General features: G+C 35.9%; 2 protein-coding genes across 5 annotated transcripts in view; both read right to left on the reverse strand.

The window, feature by feature from the left end:
- Positions 1 to 607: 607 nt before the first annotated feature.
- On the reverse strand, positions 608 to 9,597 carry im:7151449 (complement decay-accelerating factor). 3 transcript variants are annotated; one of them, XM_031739885.2, is made up of 13 exons: positions 9,370 to 9,597; positions 6,342 to 6,527; positions 6,152 to 6,251; positions 5,619 to 5,689; positions 5,274 to 5,453; positions 4,780 to 4,818; positions 4,519 to 4,599; positions 4,256 to 4,315; positions 3,789 to 3,827; positions 3,663 to 3,704; positions 3,516 to 3,567; positions 2,057 to 2,132; positions 608 to 1,856 (listed from the first exon to the last, which is right to left on the reverse strand). In XM_031739885.2, the coding sequence occupies exons 1-12, from the start codon at positions 9,443 to 9,445 to the stop codon at positions 2,075 to 2,077; spliced, it is 984 nt and encodes a 327-aa protein (XP_031595745.1). In that variant the 5' UTR covers positions 9,446 to 9,597; the 3' UTR covers positions 608 to 1,856; positions 2,057 to 2,074. The 3 variants fall into 3 exon arrangements, with proteins under 3 accessions (XP_031595745.1, XP_031595742.1, XP_031595744.1); XM_031739882.2 differs by having other exon boundaries at positions 4,519 to 4,650; XM_031739884.2 differs by lacking the exon at positions 2,057 to 2,132 and having other exon boundaries at positions 4,519 to 4,650.
- Positions 9,598 to 13,560: 3,963 nt separating this feature from the next.
- LOC116320305 (membrane-associated guanylate kinase, WW and PDZ domain-containing protein 3) overlaps positions 13,561 to 17,644 on the reverse strand; it is a 124,528-nt gene continuing 120,444 nt past the window's right edge. For both annotated transcript variants that reach the window (XM_039612393.1, XM_039612394.1), the window contains one exon: positions 13,561 to 17,312. In XM_039612393.1, the coding sequence (XP_039468327.1) occupies positions 16,210 to 17,312 (1,103 nt within the window). In that variant the 3' untranslated portion in view covers positions 13,561 to 16,209. The remainder of the gene's footprint in view (positions 17,313 to 17,644) is intronic.

A 17,644-nucleotide genomic window follows, 5' to 3' on the forward strand; every position in this document is an offset into this window, starting at 1 on the left:
CACCTAGCAATGGGCTGAATGGGTTTTTTTCTTTATGGACCTTATATAAGGATTGTCTTTTTAATTTCATTACAGTAGCATCTCTTTAAAAACAGAGTACAAGTCCTAGCAACCGCCTGATAATGAGATAGAATGACACATTTTTAGCATATAAACTACGTCCACCACACCTATTTTTTTTCCTTTCCTTCTTTTTTTCCTTTTTTTTAATTGAGTATGTTAGTCTCCACCCAAACTCCAGCACCCGGAGGCTCTATGACCAACAGAAACAGGGCAAAGATTATTGAGTGTAAGAGCCACAATTCAAGACAAATCATGGAGCATCTGTGAATACATCAATAAGATGGCCCCTTTAGATGGCTGCTCCAGAAATGCCTCAGGCAACTGAAGACAGACAGTGATGTGTGCTATGGGGGATTGCATTTATTTAATTTTTTGTTTCTGCAGAGGCACTTTCAGTTGTTTATTTGTCACATACTGAGACTGAATATCTCAGTGACGTGATTTTGGTTATGCTCAGCAAACAATGGCTTCAAAGGAAGAAAAACTTTTATAGGACAAAAAAATTCTTAGTTTTGTTTTTGTCACGATAAGAAAAACAGACTCATCAGATGTATCCTTTTAATACAGAAAAGTCCAATGCAAAGTGGACATGCGACCAGCAAGCAACCCCATAAACATAGTAAATTTCTTTTTTAAGGTGTCTTATATGGAGGACCACAACGATGCGCGTGGCTCTTGTGGTCCTCCATAGTCTTATGGTGGATTCTTGTTTTTGCCAAGATTGTCAAGGTTTCTGAGAAAAACAAAAACCACTTCCCTCTGATAATTAAATGTCTTTCAGCATAACTAAGACAAACAACTATGTTAATGAAGGCATATCCTGCTGTGAGATAGAGCTGAAGTATTACACTGAAGGAAATACAACAGTTGAGCAGGATATAAAGAAACAGTGTCATCACATTTTATTTTGGGCTTGTCTCTGTATGGATCCACACCCTTGTCAGCATAATGGCTTTGTGCTAATCTGCTGACATAACAGTGAATGCGTTCACTGAGGCTCTCCTCTTAGGAGAAAAACTTTTACATAAAATCTTTCTCTTATCTAGTAGATTATTTTCATTTTCACAACAGCTTCTCAATCCGTCCAATGAACCCATTCAGTTATGTTTTTGATCATTTTTGCTCCTTGGTCTTGGAAATTCCTTTCATATTTAACACAGCCAAATCTTGCCTGATCAAAGAGAAAAAACTACACAGCCTTTTTCTCACGGGAGTGTGGTTTACTCTTTTTTTGCGCAGCTTAGATCTCAACAATAGACAATGATGAAAAGAAAGTCAGGAGGCAAAGAATGCAGCTGATTGTATCTTTAGAAGTCACCACTTCATTCTACTGACTGAATTAACCACATTGTATGCACTGCATCCCTTTTCTAACCTCCTTTCTTCTGGCCAAATGAAACAACACATTAACATATAACATGACATGTAAAGTTATAGTGGTAAAATTGATCAAAAGCTGCAAACAAAAAAATGTTTTTGCAATAACAACAAGAAAACAACATTATTGTATTTACTCTGTTTTATAACATAAATAATATATAAGCAGCAAAAATAAAGTACAATAAAATATTTACAAATTTGTTTTAAAATAATGCAAAAATCAAATATAACATTACAAAAGGCAATCCAAGTTTGATACTTTAACTATGTATGCTCAGCAAGGTTGATTATCTGCCATATGAACTGCAGAAACATTGAAAGCGAGTTGTCTTTCTCCATCAACTCAGAGAGGCACTGTTACAGTTTGATGGTACATCCTTGGGCCTTTTCATAAAGGTGAAATTCCATGAGAACTAGTGTAAAAAAAAACAGCAAAAAAACAAAACATTAAGTTGACCTTCATTCACAAAGTAATGCAAAAAGGGAAATTATGCATCATTCTTTTTTAGGCTTCAATACAGCACTAGCAATACTAATATTAACAACCTAAACTTACAGATAGAAAAATGGTTAAATATGTCTCTGGTGTATTTTGATGGTTTTATACAAATACCTGGGTGAGGCAGGCAATCTAAAGATTTTGGAAGTGTAATAACCCCGGCTTCTGGTCTTCTCTGGTGTCATATGAGCTATGGTGTCATTAAATAAGGAATTTGCATCAGAATTATGGAGTTATATTACTTTTATGTTAAAAATTTATTAGTTTTATTGCATTCTTAATTGGCAATAAAAAGTGTTAGATGTTAGTCAGTACAACATTTAGAAATTAATTACTTAACAAAATGACTCTGTCGTTGAATGTATATATGAGATCAATGTAGCCTTAATGTCTGAACAGTTTAATGACTGAGCACTTTAAACCTACATTCTTTCTAACGGCTAGTAGAGGAAGACTCTTGCCACCACAAAAGAAAACTCAGTGGTAAATAGAAAAACTACCCTTTGGATCCCTTCATCTGTGACTTCAGTAAACACTTTCCTGATGAGTTTTTGGTCTTAATCACTAGTTTGTCGGGTAGGTTTTTTTGTAACCTTACCATATAAAACACTTTGAGATGACTGTAAGATTGAATTGAATTTGAATAGTTTCACATCTTACTGAATACAACATCATGTTGTATGGTTGTAAAAACCTAGCAAGATATCGACTCTTCAGTCATTTATACAGGCGATCCTAGTCGTCTTGGTTTGGACAACCATTCAATAAACAAAGTTGTTGTCAATCAAACAAATTCCCAAAAACAATAAACATGAATCAAACCTCTTTATTGCAAAAAAATGTGAACAATATTTATTGCTTTGTATGTCTGGATAAGTATTCTACATAAAAACAATGTCATCTGTTTTCCTGTCATAGGCCAGTTTTGCCCGGGGAGATAACATTGCTTTGTGTTAATGCGATGTGGTTTTGATACCTTTTGATTGACAATGAGCCGTATGAGCCATATCATATGCTGTGTCGTCAGTTTATTAGTTATATCTGCTCTATGTTCATCATGTCAGATTTCAAAAAAAGACAGGTGAAGGTAAAAATGCTCAGGTTGTTGTGGTACTTCACAAACTAATGGACATGTAAAGGCAGCTAGGTCCATCTTTTATATGCAGTCTGTGGGCATAAGCAGCAAAATATCTATCCATCCATTTGCTAAATTTATTATCAAAAATATTCTGATTCCTTATGGCTTAAAGAGATTTTGTTTTTTTGCTGATTTGTATGTCACAGCTGTTTTTGTTAAAGGATTTCCTCCTGACTTCCCTCATTCCTCAGCAGTCCGGAAACACACACATGCACATCTGAATTTCAAAAACTAAAATGTAGTGGATAGATTTAAACTGCTGCAGCATATTGACAATATATTACTGTACAAGTCCATATAGGTTCTGAAAATACAGCTCTAAATATTCAAAGGTCAGAAGAGCAGAGCATGCAAAGAGAAGTAGCAGAGGCACATAGAGTAAAATCAAATGTAAGCCATGCATGATGAAGTTAAGAGTAAAAAAATGGAACTTACCCTTTTCTTCTCATGTTAAACTTGTGCAATAGGATAAAACCTATAATTACACCTGCAAAAAAAACATAAAAGAAATTTTTTTGTTTTTGTTCTCATTTCCACAACAAAATGCACCATATAAATTCCAAAAGAAACAATATACATTACCTAACAAAACCACAGCACCAATGACCACAGCAGCCACTGTTCCTGGAAAAAGACAAGCAAGGTTAAACGCACAGGGAAAAAAATACAATAAATGTTTCTTATTAAAACTGGGGTTAAAAAACTCACCACTATCCGTGACAGTATCTACATTCCCATCATGCATGCCTGCAAAAAAATAAACAAAAAAACAAACAAACAACCACAGTTTTAGTATTCAGTTTAAACTGTTAGGGCAACAAGGATACATCTGTATATATCTATAGACAGACAGACAGACAGATAGATAGATAGATAGATAGATAGATAGATAGATAGATTAAAAAATTAATGTGTTATATACACATGAATAATCTATGACCAACCTATCTCATGGCTTTATATCAGTTGTCAACTCATAAGACATTATAATCAGTTAGAAAGTATCAAAATCTATGTTGTTCAAAGTCTTTGAGAACCTTTATATTCTTTCCACAAAGTAATGAGATTCAGTGGTGTAAAATATGCAATTTGGCAGTCAATGTAACGTAAAAACAGGCCAAAATTTAAAAAAAGAAGGTTCAAATGCTTAAGTCCTTTATAAGAAATCTCTCTACCTTGAAAGGATGATGATGTAGTTGACAGAATACCGGCAGAAGTAGCTTTTCCTCTGAAAACTTTTGAACAGCACAAATAGAATAATTCTCCCCAAGTTTCAACAAAGCTTCAAGAAACGTTTAAGTTTTCACTTTAAATTTTTAAGTATCAACAGGATAAAAGTAGGTGTATATGAAAAGTCGTTTCTGAGATGCATGCAACATGCACATAATAAATTCATGCTCCTGTGATTAAACAGTATCAATTCAGAGTTTTTCTGTACCTTTTGGTAAAGTTGAGAGATTTGGTATTGAACTGGTTGTGACAGTTTGAGTTCTGTGAACTGTGGGTGCAGCAGAGGAATCTGAAAACGTGGATACTTTTGCATCAGTTGTTGTCAAATCCGTTATGGCAACTAGCATGAGGAAGAGAAATACTGCTTTTTAATGGAAGAGGTAAAACCACATAATTCATAATTATTCTCTATATTTCAATATATATAATTCTGTAAAACCACTGTTATCCATTAATTCTCTTTATATACCTTGTGGCCGAGAAGTAGTAGCTGGTGCTCTTGTCACTTCTGTCAAATAGGAATAAAACCAGAAAACACTTTCCTTCATATCATGTCAAAGGAAAAACTAAAATGAAAAAGCACAGCAGCAGCAGCTGTTGTCCCTTGAAATACCTTCCCCCCCCAACAGCTCTTGTGGGGAAAAATTTACGCTTTAGTTAATACAATGTTAGGTTATTATTAAAATTAGTGTGCCAGTTAGTAGGTAAACTACATGGATGGAGAACATTTATAAAAGGTAAATATTAAAAGCTGAAGATAATGGCAGATCTATACATTAAATATGACATGGTTTGAAAGTGGTCAGCATAAAGAACATTCATAAAAACTACATTGAAGAATACAAAAACATCTGTATGATCCTAAAATAATGTAATATTCTCAAAACATTATGATCACCTCGACCTGCTTTGCATCATAACATTAAAAGTAACAAGTAAAACACACTAATGCATCGGCCTTACCATTGCATACAGGTTGATCAGGACTGTATTCACCATTTTCATCGCACAGAACAGTATCACTCCCTATGAGGGTGTATTCTTCATGACAGGTATAACGTATGGCAGTGTTGTATTCTGGGTCATTTTCAGAATCCCATGAAGTATATCCATTGGCTATTGAAGGTTGGTCACATGTCACAACTGAGAAAAAAAAATCACAAAATGATCAAAAAGTAATACATGTTGCTCCTTATATATAGTGGCATTGTTAACTGACATTGAGAAAAAAAGTAACAGAACAGAGGACTGGAGGAATGTTGTTTTGACCAGTTCTATGACTGATAGCTAACAAATGAAGACATTTACTTTCACAAGAAGCTCTGCCACTCCACCCTTGATCATAGCACTGTTTGTAGCTCGACCCGCTAATCTGATAACTGTAGAAAGACAGAGTGAAAACAAAGCTGCTTTGTTAATTTAAGGAAATGCTAACCCTTAACAGTCATGAAATTGTAATGCACTGAAAAAACATTTTTACAGCTTAATCAATCACTGTTGTTAGAAGGAGAGCCAAGTTTCTAGCCAGGTAAAGCACAAAGTAACATCTTATGACAACCAATCTATTTGTCTTTCATATGTATTTTGTTTTCTTTAGAGATATTTTCCATTAGCCAATGCATTCCATTGCACCGACGTCAGTCATTTATCAGTACTTTATGCCTGACAACTTTTAGCGGTACAGCATGAAGAAATGCAATGTTTGGAAATGAACATTAATATTTTACTTATTTTTGTATGTCACTACTTCATGATTTTCATTTTTCTTTTTGGATTTTCTAATATTTTAACACAATGCTCAACCAGATAAATATGAGAAGGTGAAACAGGTTTATACTTGCCCTTTTTCACAAGTTACTCTTACTAGAGCACCAAACAGAGTACCCTCACTTGTATTAAACTTCATATGTGGCTTTGGTGGAGGCTGACCACAGTCTTTCTCTGTAGCATAAAAAACAAACAACAGATATCACTACAGGTGTTTCAGGCTGTACATTAACTCTCAAAATAACAGTAGTAGACAAGACTTACTCTTGCAGATAAGCTCTGACTCAGTCCATTCATCATCACTGCAAGTTATAAATTCAGAGCCACTTTCTTTAATATATCCACTAGAGCACTCTAACGTGACCCTGGTATTCTCTGGGAAAACATTCATTAGAAGTGATTCATTGGTTAAGACAGTATTGTCCCCTCCCTCAGGTTTAGGACAGTCACCTGGAAGTAAAATAAAAAAATGGTTTTAAAATCAGTAATCATGACAGTTAAACACTAAACATGAAAACTTGATTAAAATTGATTAAAAATGTAAATACAAATTCAACTAATATCATACATAACTTACAGGCTTTAGTGGAAGACATGATGTGTGAATGAAAATAATCTGTCAATCCTAATTCCTCATCAGAACTCGCTCTTTTAGAAAGGCAACTTTTATAAATAAGTGAAGTTTGTGTTAACATCCTTATTTTCAGTTAGTCACATTTTGTTATTTGTATAAAAACACTGAAAATATAGGTTCCTATCATCATAATACAAAAAATCTATTCCCTTAGTGATGAGATGCACTTAATTCTTAATACTAAGTTTTCCAATGAATATTTAAGAAAAAAAAAGATAATGTTGCCCCACAAACATGAGTTTTCCTGCATGCTTTCTTTCTTGCACCCACAAGAAGAGATTCCCCATATTTCCCAACACAGACACACAAAGGAGGAGAGTGTAAAGCCCAAAGCCAGGCGCTTGTTTACAAAAGTCTTTGGTTTTTGAAATGCAAATGCAGGTGTACAATGTATTTGATCATTCTATATCTATAACAGACAAAGAGGAGGGACTCATATAAGTAAGCTTAAATGTACAAGGTTTTGCAGCTGGATTATTTTTTAAATTGAGAGAACCCCAAGAAGAAATGAAACTGATGTTAGAGTATGCAGCCAAGAACTAAAGCCTTATTCATGCTTTCAGTGAAAACCTGCTTTGTTTTTTTTGGCATGCAGAGATTGTAGAGATTGATTTTGGAATGTCTGAATGGCGAACAAAAAATAAACATAGAAACAGGAAAAGTTGCTACCAACATATCTACATAGATACAATTTGACTTTAAAAACAAATCTGACTAACCCTGGGCTTTTTGTACTACAAAGGCGGTTTACTTCTTATATTGCGGTATATCTTACCGCAATATAACTTATCCTCCAAACCTAATCTACCTCAGAGTGGGTTAGATTAGCGATCAGTAGATATGAAATCCGAGCCTACTGACTAATCAGTCATGACTTTTCCAGAGAAGATCCTCAGATTATCTCTGGAAAAAAGACTACCCTACTGTCTGCAGGACAGTAAGGTAATCTAATTTATTTTGTGTGTTTTGTAAAAAATATGAAAACAAGGCCACCTGCATTACATCACATTTGTATGTACACTAAACCACATTGAAATTCTACTTTTAGATTTATTCTTTACTACCTCTCTCACAAGGCTGTAACAAACAACAAGAAATAAAACTTCCTTCTAAATATTAATTTAATCAAATATTCATTATAATCCATGAGATTCTCCTGTGTCTTGATACAGGAGTTATATAGCTGATAAAGCTGTAATACTGATAAGTGTGTTAACGTATACAGTTAGAATTTTGGGTCACTTTCTTTCCTGGCTTCAAAACGCCTAAACATATGTGGTTGGTGCATAGTAATGAAATTTACATCACAGGGGCCTTTTTGTTTGAAGAAATGTTGACTAATCTTGGCATTTGTAAATGGACACCTACTGTTATATTATAAAAGGAATACTTAACCAAAATGACAAGAAAAAAATGGTTCACTGTAGGTTTATTGTGCTGTGATGGTTGTATGTAGGTTTGTAATGTATGTGTGCTCGGAGAGGTCATTAGTTCAGTGGAATAAAGCCACCCCCACACATGGCTCAATGTATGGTGCCTCAGTGTGTGTGTGCTTATATGTATCAACATGTGTAAGTATATATGGCTATGGCTTTGTACTGTCAACATTCTCTACTTTAACTCAAATGGCAAGCTAATGAAAAAAAAATACACAGAAATACACTGAGTATCATGGTCATGGAACTACACTCCCTTTAAGCAGACTTGAGTTCTAGGTTGAGAATGTCTGGTTACTAAATACAACACGTGATCACAGGGATCTCTGTTGCTACTGATGTTGTTTTTTTCTACAAAACAAGAAAACGAGTAACCACTTGTGACTAATTAAAAATACCAAGATTGATTAATTCAATTATATGTGCTTCAACTTAGTGTAAATCAGATATTTAGCAGGTGAAATAAATGTTAAACTTACTTTTGAGGGTAAAACTATTTATTAAGACGTTAAATATGTTGTTTGAACAAAACATTGTGGCTATTTTTCTCTCTCTCAACAGACTAGGTATAGTATGTTATCATATTATAATGCTGAACCAGGCATTCACCTGTCCCTCTTAGTAATGTAAGTGTTAATAAGTAATCGTGGATATCTTATTTCAGTAGGTCTTCCCACTGGAAACGTTAAGAGGTCATTAATAAATCTAAATCTAAAGTTGTGGATAAGTAAACCCAGGTAAAACGAACTAAACAAACAACTACTAAAAAATATAAGAAAAAGAGAAACTTTCTACTTCTTGGTAGTCTTCGCTTAACTGACATCTTCGCTCAAAATATTATTTCTCACTTTCTAAATTTGTTTAGTTCAAAGTAATCGCAGGAGTGCACTGTATGGTAGAGTAGTAGGTATTTCTTATCATGACAATTTATTTCAAATATTCGTGTCAGCTAGTAGTATTCAATGTGAAATGTATAAAAGTGTATAACTGTAAATATCTCAACAGCTGCTGATCATTTATAAGAAAGTTTACTGTAGAATTGCAGAAATTGTAACGCTACATGATTTCAGAGATATTCATAGTTGTTGGCGACTTTTCTTTTCCTCTTGCTCAGACAGTAAAAAAATGTAGCATGGCTCTCTTAGTTAGAGTTCTCCTGTGACTTGGTTGATAATTATTATCTCATTAACCAGACTCCCCCGAGAATGGTGTTAATACTGACCTGCTGCCTTTACGACCAAGAGGTACATTAATAGCAGGGACTTGAGTCTTCGCTGTGTGTCCAATAGAGTTTCCATGTCGCAGAAGGACAAAAAAGATCCTGGTCCAACTCTGGAAAATCCTTACGTTAACCGCAACTTGTTCAGAGAGGCAAGACGGAGACCTGAACCGCTCCTCAGACAGTCAACACTTACTCTCTGCTGCCTGCGAGCATGTCATGCTGTCTGTATTGCACGTGTAACCGGAAGTGAAGTAATTTCCTCCACAATAAAAGAAGAACCCTCTCCAGAAGAAACCTGCCGTCTGAATTAGGAAACTAGCCTTTTTAAGGTAAGTACATTGTTGTGATTTTCTTTAAAATATAATAGGAATATTGATGTATGAATTTGTAGCGTTCTGAATGATAACCTGCGCATACAACTTCACATTTCACACTCTGTAAACAACTCAGGTAACGTGCAAATTCTTACTGTTCAGTTTTACATGTTTAAATGTTCAGATATGCACATATAATTACAACTGATTGCACACTTCATAGTCACTTCATAGTCTTTAAACAACTCACGTTTAGGCCCAATGTACGATCTTTATTTCCAGTCTCATTGTTTAAATCCTTCAAAGACACACGTGTTTTTATATACATGTGTGTGCATATATTGGGTATGGGTGTGTGTGTGTGTGTGTGTGTGTGTGTGTGTGTGTGTGTGTGTATATGTAGACATAATTATATGCGTATGAAATATGGCTTTAATATAACGTAACAATTGTTTAGTTTATTTTGAAATGCTTTGAAAGTATTAAAGGAAGTTCTGCTAAATTTATACGCTATATATAAATGTGAGAGGTTTTTTTTGTAGCAACCCGAACCTCCTAGTCAACTGCCCAATCTGTTCCTGAAAATAGAGTAGGAGCGGTGATATCTCCAAACAGTGCAAAGAGGGGAAAAGGTGAAACTTGGAAAAGAAATCGGCCATCCCCTCTCAGTATCTTTAAAACTTTTTTTTGTTTCACGGGTCCTCAAAAGGTGAAAACAGTTATTTCTAATAAATCTACAACGGAATACGTGGGAGATATTATCTACTATAACAAAAACCTACTTTTGGGTGCGAACATTTACTAGACAAAAATGTGAAAATTGGAAAGGCATGACTGAAGTTGTGAAATCGAGGATTCCCTGGGTTTTCGTAGCACTTTACACAGTCAAAGTCTGAGTCACTTTAAATGCTTTGGATTTTTACCATGGATACGGGCTTTGTGCAACAAGGGGACTGCGCCTCAATGTCTCATAATCTTGTCTAAATTCCAAGTAGCTCACCAACCAAACTGCTGACAGGGCTGCCTCTTTTTCCACCCAGAGTTGCCGGAGAAACCATCCGGAAGTATCACTTAGAAACAGGACAACAAAGAGCAAGTGGCCCGTATCTGTACAGTAAAAGACTGGGTTTTTTTTTTTTAAGAAGTGCGAAAACACCAGCATATGGGATCCATTCTTTTAGTGAGGCAGCCTGCAAAAAGTAAAAAAGTAAAAAAGTAAAAAGTAAACTAATGAAAGAAGTTAGGGGCCCAACCCATTTGTGAGTGCAGTGATGTAAAATCAATAAAATGTAAACTGTAAAAAGTATGTGGTGAACCTTATTCCCTTTTAAGGTCTATCCAAAAAGTAGCATTAGTCGGAAACTGCTTTTCGTGAGACAAGCAACGTCTAGTGCTCAGGTCTCTTTTGCTTTTCTTATCTCTCAGAACACCATGTTCAAGTAGCTGATTAAGACACCTCCCTTCTCAGCAGCCCCCATCTGCTTCTCATCAAGTCTGATAATGTGGAGACGAGGATGCCAATTTTACAGCACACTGCTGAATAATTCACCTGCCTTTCTAATGTTGAGACATACCAATAACATGACTCCAACAGTGCCATTATCATACATTTTAACTCCGCATTTTTTAAGCATCATCTTATCTATGACATGGCAGGTCTGTGCACACAAGGTTCTCATTTGGAAATGCCTTTCCCCTCAATATCACATTTTTTAAATCAGTCTGCAGGATTAAAATGTTCATCTCATTCATGCTACCACAACATCTATTTTTCTGTTACTGTGATTAATAGTGACCAGAAATAATGAATCTTCATCCGGAAAAACCCTAATAACGGATGACTGGCGGGAAAAAAAAGTTTTAAGAATCTGAACTAATGTCTTTCAGTGACATCTAGTGCGAAAAAGATAAACTGCAATTTAAAAAATGTGGTAGTTATGATCCATCAAAATGTATAGTATCAACAAGCTTAATGTCACTTTTATTAAGAGTAGCCAATTAAATTATTAAGTGACAAAATAAAGTGTGTGTTGTTCATCTTTCCACTATAATAAAGAGTTGGAGGTTGTTGCTGTAACGTGCAGTAAAATACAATAAAGACTTCTTTTATTAGATTTTCTTCATCTATTTTGTGTCTGTAACATTTATGTTATGCTATATTGGAACCACTGTAACAACTTTTTCAATAATAATAATATTGATACTGATAATAAGAAAGTAATAACATAAATTACCAGTAGTTACTTCACCCCTCATTGCTTGATGTTGAAAATCAATGACTTTCTGTAGCTTTTGGGCTCCTCCTCACATCCTCTACTGAGGCTTACTTTTATAAAAGTGCCTATAAGAGTGTCTTCATGTCTACTGGAATAATAGAGGTTGTAAATTGGACTTTCATTGAGAGACTAAAACGTCTGCAGATTTTAAAATGATCGTATGATCATACACCCTATATAAATGCTGGGTGTAGTTTCCGATTCTAAAGATGTCAAACCAATACCTAATTCCTGAAAGTACTATTCTTCATATTGGTCAACAGGGGATGATACTTCTGGTTTCAAAAATCTCTCCTACTGCATGGAGGTCACTGGGAAAACTGCTCTTTACTCCACTTGATCTGAGTCATCAGTAAAAAAAAATTACCTAATAAGTTTATGGTCATTACTTCTACTCCTACAGGCTGTAAAGAGGCTTCTTTCTGCTCTGAGTATTGTCTTTTTAGAAAGGTATTCTAGCGAATCTTTGAGACAACCTTAAGTGGCCATTAAAGGAATGATAATAGGACTTATCAGGGCCATTTCCTGCTCTACATCAAGTATGGCTTCCTTAATATACTAACATACTTTTACTTAATCCTTTTGAGTGCACTGCTTTAGTATCTTTCCTTAAGTAAAGCTTCTTCTAAATAACTGTGATTCTAAATGTTATCTTATCAGAAAAGTTCCTTGGGAATGTTCGGCTGCTTCTATGCTGAAAGTCTAGCTCTGCCCCATCACATTCTTTCATGCCAGTACCAAAAATAGAGCATAAAATATGATGATTTTCAGCCATTTAAAACAATTAAGTTAATTGTAAGTCATCCACTCATTGTTTAGGCTGCTCTTCCAATGGCTGAGCTGTTCTCAGAGGGGAAACTCTTAGCATGATCGAGATGCAGAGGTTCAGTACTTTACACACAATTTTAACAGTTAAAACACCCCTAAGAGTTCAGCTGAAGCTTGTATATGAACAACTGTAAATGCATGTAGTGAAAATCTTAGGCATTACTCTCTAACTGAATGAATTTGGCACAAATTATTCAGAAAAAATGCACTGTTAAAACTTGCTTAGAATTTTTTGAAATAAATATTTGATCTGTGATTCTTTGGAGTTAACCCAACTTTGATTTACTGCTTGAAGAATCTCGTACAAGTAACTTCCTAGGCCAAGTATGTACTTCTTTTACAACTTTGAATTTGCAGTTAAATCTGTTCAAAGCACTTGTAATACAGTATGAACCTTCTACTGAAGTGTTTCAGCTTTGTGTAAAATGCATGGTAGGACACCTAACCACATTTAGAGCTTATGATTTATTCCTTTCATGGTGCCTAAAATTTATAGAGGATTCAAAACCACTCTTAGGGTTTCACTGGGGCTCTGAGCAGATTCACAATCTCATTCTAAATATGTTCACATGAGACATGATGACTTTGGAAATATATACAGCTTCTCTTGTAATTGAAAAACTATAGCTCAGTCAGTTGCCATGACAACTGGAAATCTGCCATAGTAACAGTAGCTTATACTTCTGCATCATATATGCAACAAATTACTTAGATGTCAAAAGTGTGACACTTAAATTGTTATTTGCTTTACATTTATACAGATAAGATGATGATGATGATGATCATTTTATTTGCATCTCAGTTTCAATACAACAAATCCAGAAACATGTTTTCAGCAAAACTTTATTTTTCAGTGCATGAACGGAATACCATATCAAGGTCATAGCCTATCCTTTTCAATCCATTTTTAAATATTTTTCTCTTTTTTTACATAAAAAAATAATGGAGCAATTTAATATACCTCTATTTTTTTTCTCCCCAAAAGAGCACTCGGCAAGTATTTATAAAGGTGCTGTACAATGTACAAACATTTACATCTACTGTTCCTACAGAATGTAGAAGATACCACAAGGATTGTGTTTTTCTCTTTTTTTCTAATGAAGCAATGCAAGGCCACAGTATGATGCAGAGATGTGAAACAAAATTGTTCAAATGACAGCATAAAGATGTACTACAGTGCAGGGGACGTACAGTAAAAGAGGATATTATCTGATTCTGAACCAGAGTGAACTTTTTTCAGCACTCAGGGTTGGATTTATTCATTCAACCAACCAAACTATTGCACAAAAGCCTACCACTGATTGGCTCAAAGTACATCCTCTAGGGATTTGTAACCTGAAAACTCCTTGATACAATCACAGACTTCAACCACCATTCAGCTCTCATTGATAACGACTTTATCACACATTTGCTACAATTCATTTTTCCCTGAGCTCATCTGAATGCGTTTATTTCAAAGTTGTATTTGCAAGTATGTTGAGTATATTTGCGTATCACTTCAAAAATCCTTTAAAGTGGACCTATTATGCTTTTCTTCATTTTCTGTCTGGCACGAACCTCAAATAATGAGGTCATTGTACACACAAGTAATCCAAGTGAGCCAAAAGCTCAGACTGCTCTAAATGGTTTGTTATTTTCAGACAGTTTTTTTATTTGAAAGAATGCTAAAGACACACAGCAGCCCCTCCCACCTGCTGTTTCTGTTTGCCAATAAGAAAAAAATTTGGCATAAAGGTAAGGGCCAAGGAACTAGAATACATTTTTCCAGACAGAGAATGACCTGAATGCTACACAACAGCCCAATATAACATAAACGAGTATTATTATTAGGCAAATAGGCAAAGCGACTCTTATGGTGTCCAAGGTTAAAAATATGGAGCTATAAATCAGCATAATATGTCCTCTTTAAAGTGACAGTGAAATCTGACTATTTCTTATCTTTATAGACTGCACATTATAAAACTACACTGGTCTTCTCAGTGCTATTGGCTCCCTTTAATATGTAAGGTGGAGAGTTTTCTGCATACCTGCCTTATTTCAGCAGCTTGTTCGGTATCTTAGTGAACCACATCATTCTCTGGCCTCTGTCATCCTTCAAGCTACCCTGGCACATAATCACACAGCAGGATTGACAAAATACCTACAGTATAAACCCTCATTTTTCTTTTCATCAACAAGCAAATGTAAAACAACCAGAGACATGATTCAGAACTTGCACAGCATTACATAAATTGCCATTTCCCCCTTTAACAGTGATCCTTTCAAAAAAAAAAAAAAGAATAAAAAAGAATAATAAATGCAATGTTTTGGTAGCAAGTCAACATCACAAATTAATTACAACTCATGGTCAATCTGTTATGCTACAAGGGCAGATGCGGTGCAATGGAATTAATAGATAGAATTTGCAAAACATGACACATTCAAATATATATATATACATATATATTATATTTCACAATGAGACACATTTTGAGCAATTTTAAACATTTGGTACAGCAGTTTGCACGTTACGTCTATACATTTCATGAACTACAAATTTCATTGGTAATTCCTACCACTGAAGTACATTGGAAATAAGGTGAAAGCTCAAATAACATGGGACAAATTTCTGAAAGTCTTTATCAAAATGCGGAATGGCTTGGTACAGCTACATATACATATATTCATCTATTACCTCAATAAATTACACACGGGTTAGTTATCATACACATGGTAAACAAGATCTCAAACCACAAGTTTCTGGTCTTTTAAATGATACTGTCTGCATGAAGGTGTGTCATGACTATAGCCATAGAACAGTCTAGATTACCCAGTAACACTTGCTGTATTTGCCTGGTGATCAGAATGAAAATTATAAATAAGAAATGGGTTCATCCTCAGCGATGTACAGAACACGTGCAGTAAAACAAACAGAAGGACCGACTGCATGCAGTTGAGCAAACCGATAAGAAAAAGACAGTTGAAATATCCAACAATGACACTGAGAGTAAAATTAAACCCTAGATGAGTCACACTGTATATTCTACAGAGAGGCGAGGGCCTTTCTCTTTTCTTTGCATATGGGTCATTGCATTGTAATGGGTGAAGCGCTGTTTGTAGTCATCGTTCCACAGGAGGCTCGCAGGATTGGCACATATTCACATTTCTGAATGTCTGGTCTGACAAGGCCCCGAGCATGTCCTATATGCTGAAGTCCCATATCAAAGATGCTAAAGCAGCAGACAAGGCGGAGGGGAGCTGCTACATGCCACATGTGATGTCACAGGGCTCCCACAATACAAATCTGGCCACAGTCTAAAATGGATAAATGTGGCACCATGTTGCACTTCTCTGTTTTATGGAAGAACTCAGAAAAATAATCCACTGAGGATACTGTAAAATATTCCATGGCACAGCTCACATCCTAGTGATTCAATATTCCATCACAAAGGGTCACGGAGGACTTCTGCCTCAGAGAGGATTTTGGCTGAGCTGGGCGTTTTCCAAGGGCCAGGGCTAATAGGTCCCTTCAGGGTTTGTAGGGCTCCTGGAATACTGTTTATAGAGGCCACAAAGTTGTCCTTTAAGCTGTCTTCTTTGGATTTAGAAAATGTGTCTTCTCTTGCTTTTACATCTCTTGGTGAATTCACAGAACCTTTCCTACGCCATACATTTTTAAAAGACAGCGGTGATTCTCTTTTGCCAATAGTCTCTTTACTCGTAGTCCTGTTTTCTGTAAGTTTGCCCTTGGCATCAACGTCTCTGTGCCCTGAGTCTTTACCTGTACCTTTCTCGCTCTCTCTTAGTGTATTAGAAAATGTCCTGTGGCGGTGAGATTCCCCAATCGACCTTCTTTTATAACTTTCTTTCTCATGGAGAGACCTGGTCCTTTCTCTTCTCCCTTCCATCTCCCATCCTTGAGGGTATTTTCCAATCTCAAAATTCCCCCCTTTTCCATTTTTCTTTTCATGACCTAAGCTTTCTCCACTGGATGAATCCTTTAATCTCTGCTGAAGGCCTTGTTGATTCTCGGTGCGTTGCAGGGCTGATATCCCTTGCTGTCCAACGTGAGCAGACTTCCCAGGACTAGCAGATTGCGTTTTTGTCTGTGTGATAGGCACCCTTTTTCTGTTCAGTGTTGCTTCCTGTGCCTGACTCTCAGTCTTTTTGGGACTGTGTAGTTGCTCTTTGGCTTTAGGAATAGATTCCTCTGTTTTCTTTGGGCTGCTTAGCTCTCTGGAGTCGTTCGTGGGCCTGGTCCTCTTGTAGAACTTCACATGCTCATTGGAGGTGGGAAGGAGCCCTTCTCCCTCCGTGTCCGCCCACTCAACACTTTCCTCCACTGAGCTTAAGCCCCCGCTGCTGCGGGATTTGCGGCCTTGTGGAGAAAGTGTGCTCCAGCTGCGAGAATGCTTCAGTTTGCTGGAGAAAGGAGAGGAAACAAAGGTGGAAGCCCCGGTGGGATATGGAGAGGAAAGGGGTGATGTGTCAGAGAAAACTTCTCCAAAATAGCTTGTGGGTGAAATGACTTTTTGATCACGTCGACCTGCAAGAGCAGCACAAAATTTTACATGAGGAGACCATAGATATGCAAGGATAATAAATATGGCACACAAAATACTTTAATTCAGAATAACAGGGAAAGTCAATAAGATGATATTATATAGAGGTAAAGGTGGGAAAGCATGTGGGAAAAAAATTACCAAGGTAAAAGAGAAGAGCCCAGTAAAAGCAGTGAAGGTGTTAGTGTTGGTGCTCAGTGTAATAGCACACAGTAGAGGAAGCTGTATTACCTGCATCAGGACAAAGAGGAGAAACGCCAAAGGAAGAAGACAGTTAAGAGAGTTAATGTCTAAATTAAAAAAAAAACAAAAAACA

Source organism: Oreochromis aureus, linkage group 5 (genome assembly GCF_013358895.1).
Source record: "Oreochromis aureus strain Israel breed Guangdong linkage group 5, ZZ_aureus, whole genome shotgun sequence".
In the NCBI taxonomy this organism is placed as follows: Eukaryota; Metazoa; Chordata; class Actinopteri; order Cichliformes; family Cichlidae; genus Oreochromis; species Oreochromis aureus.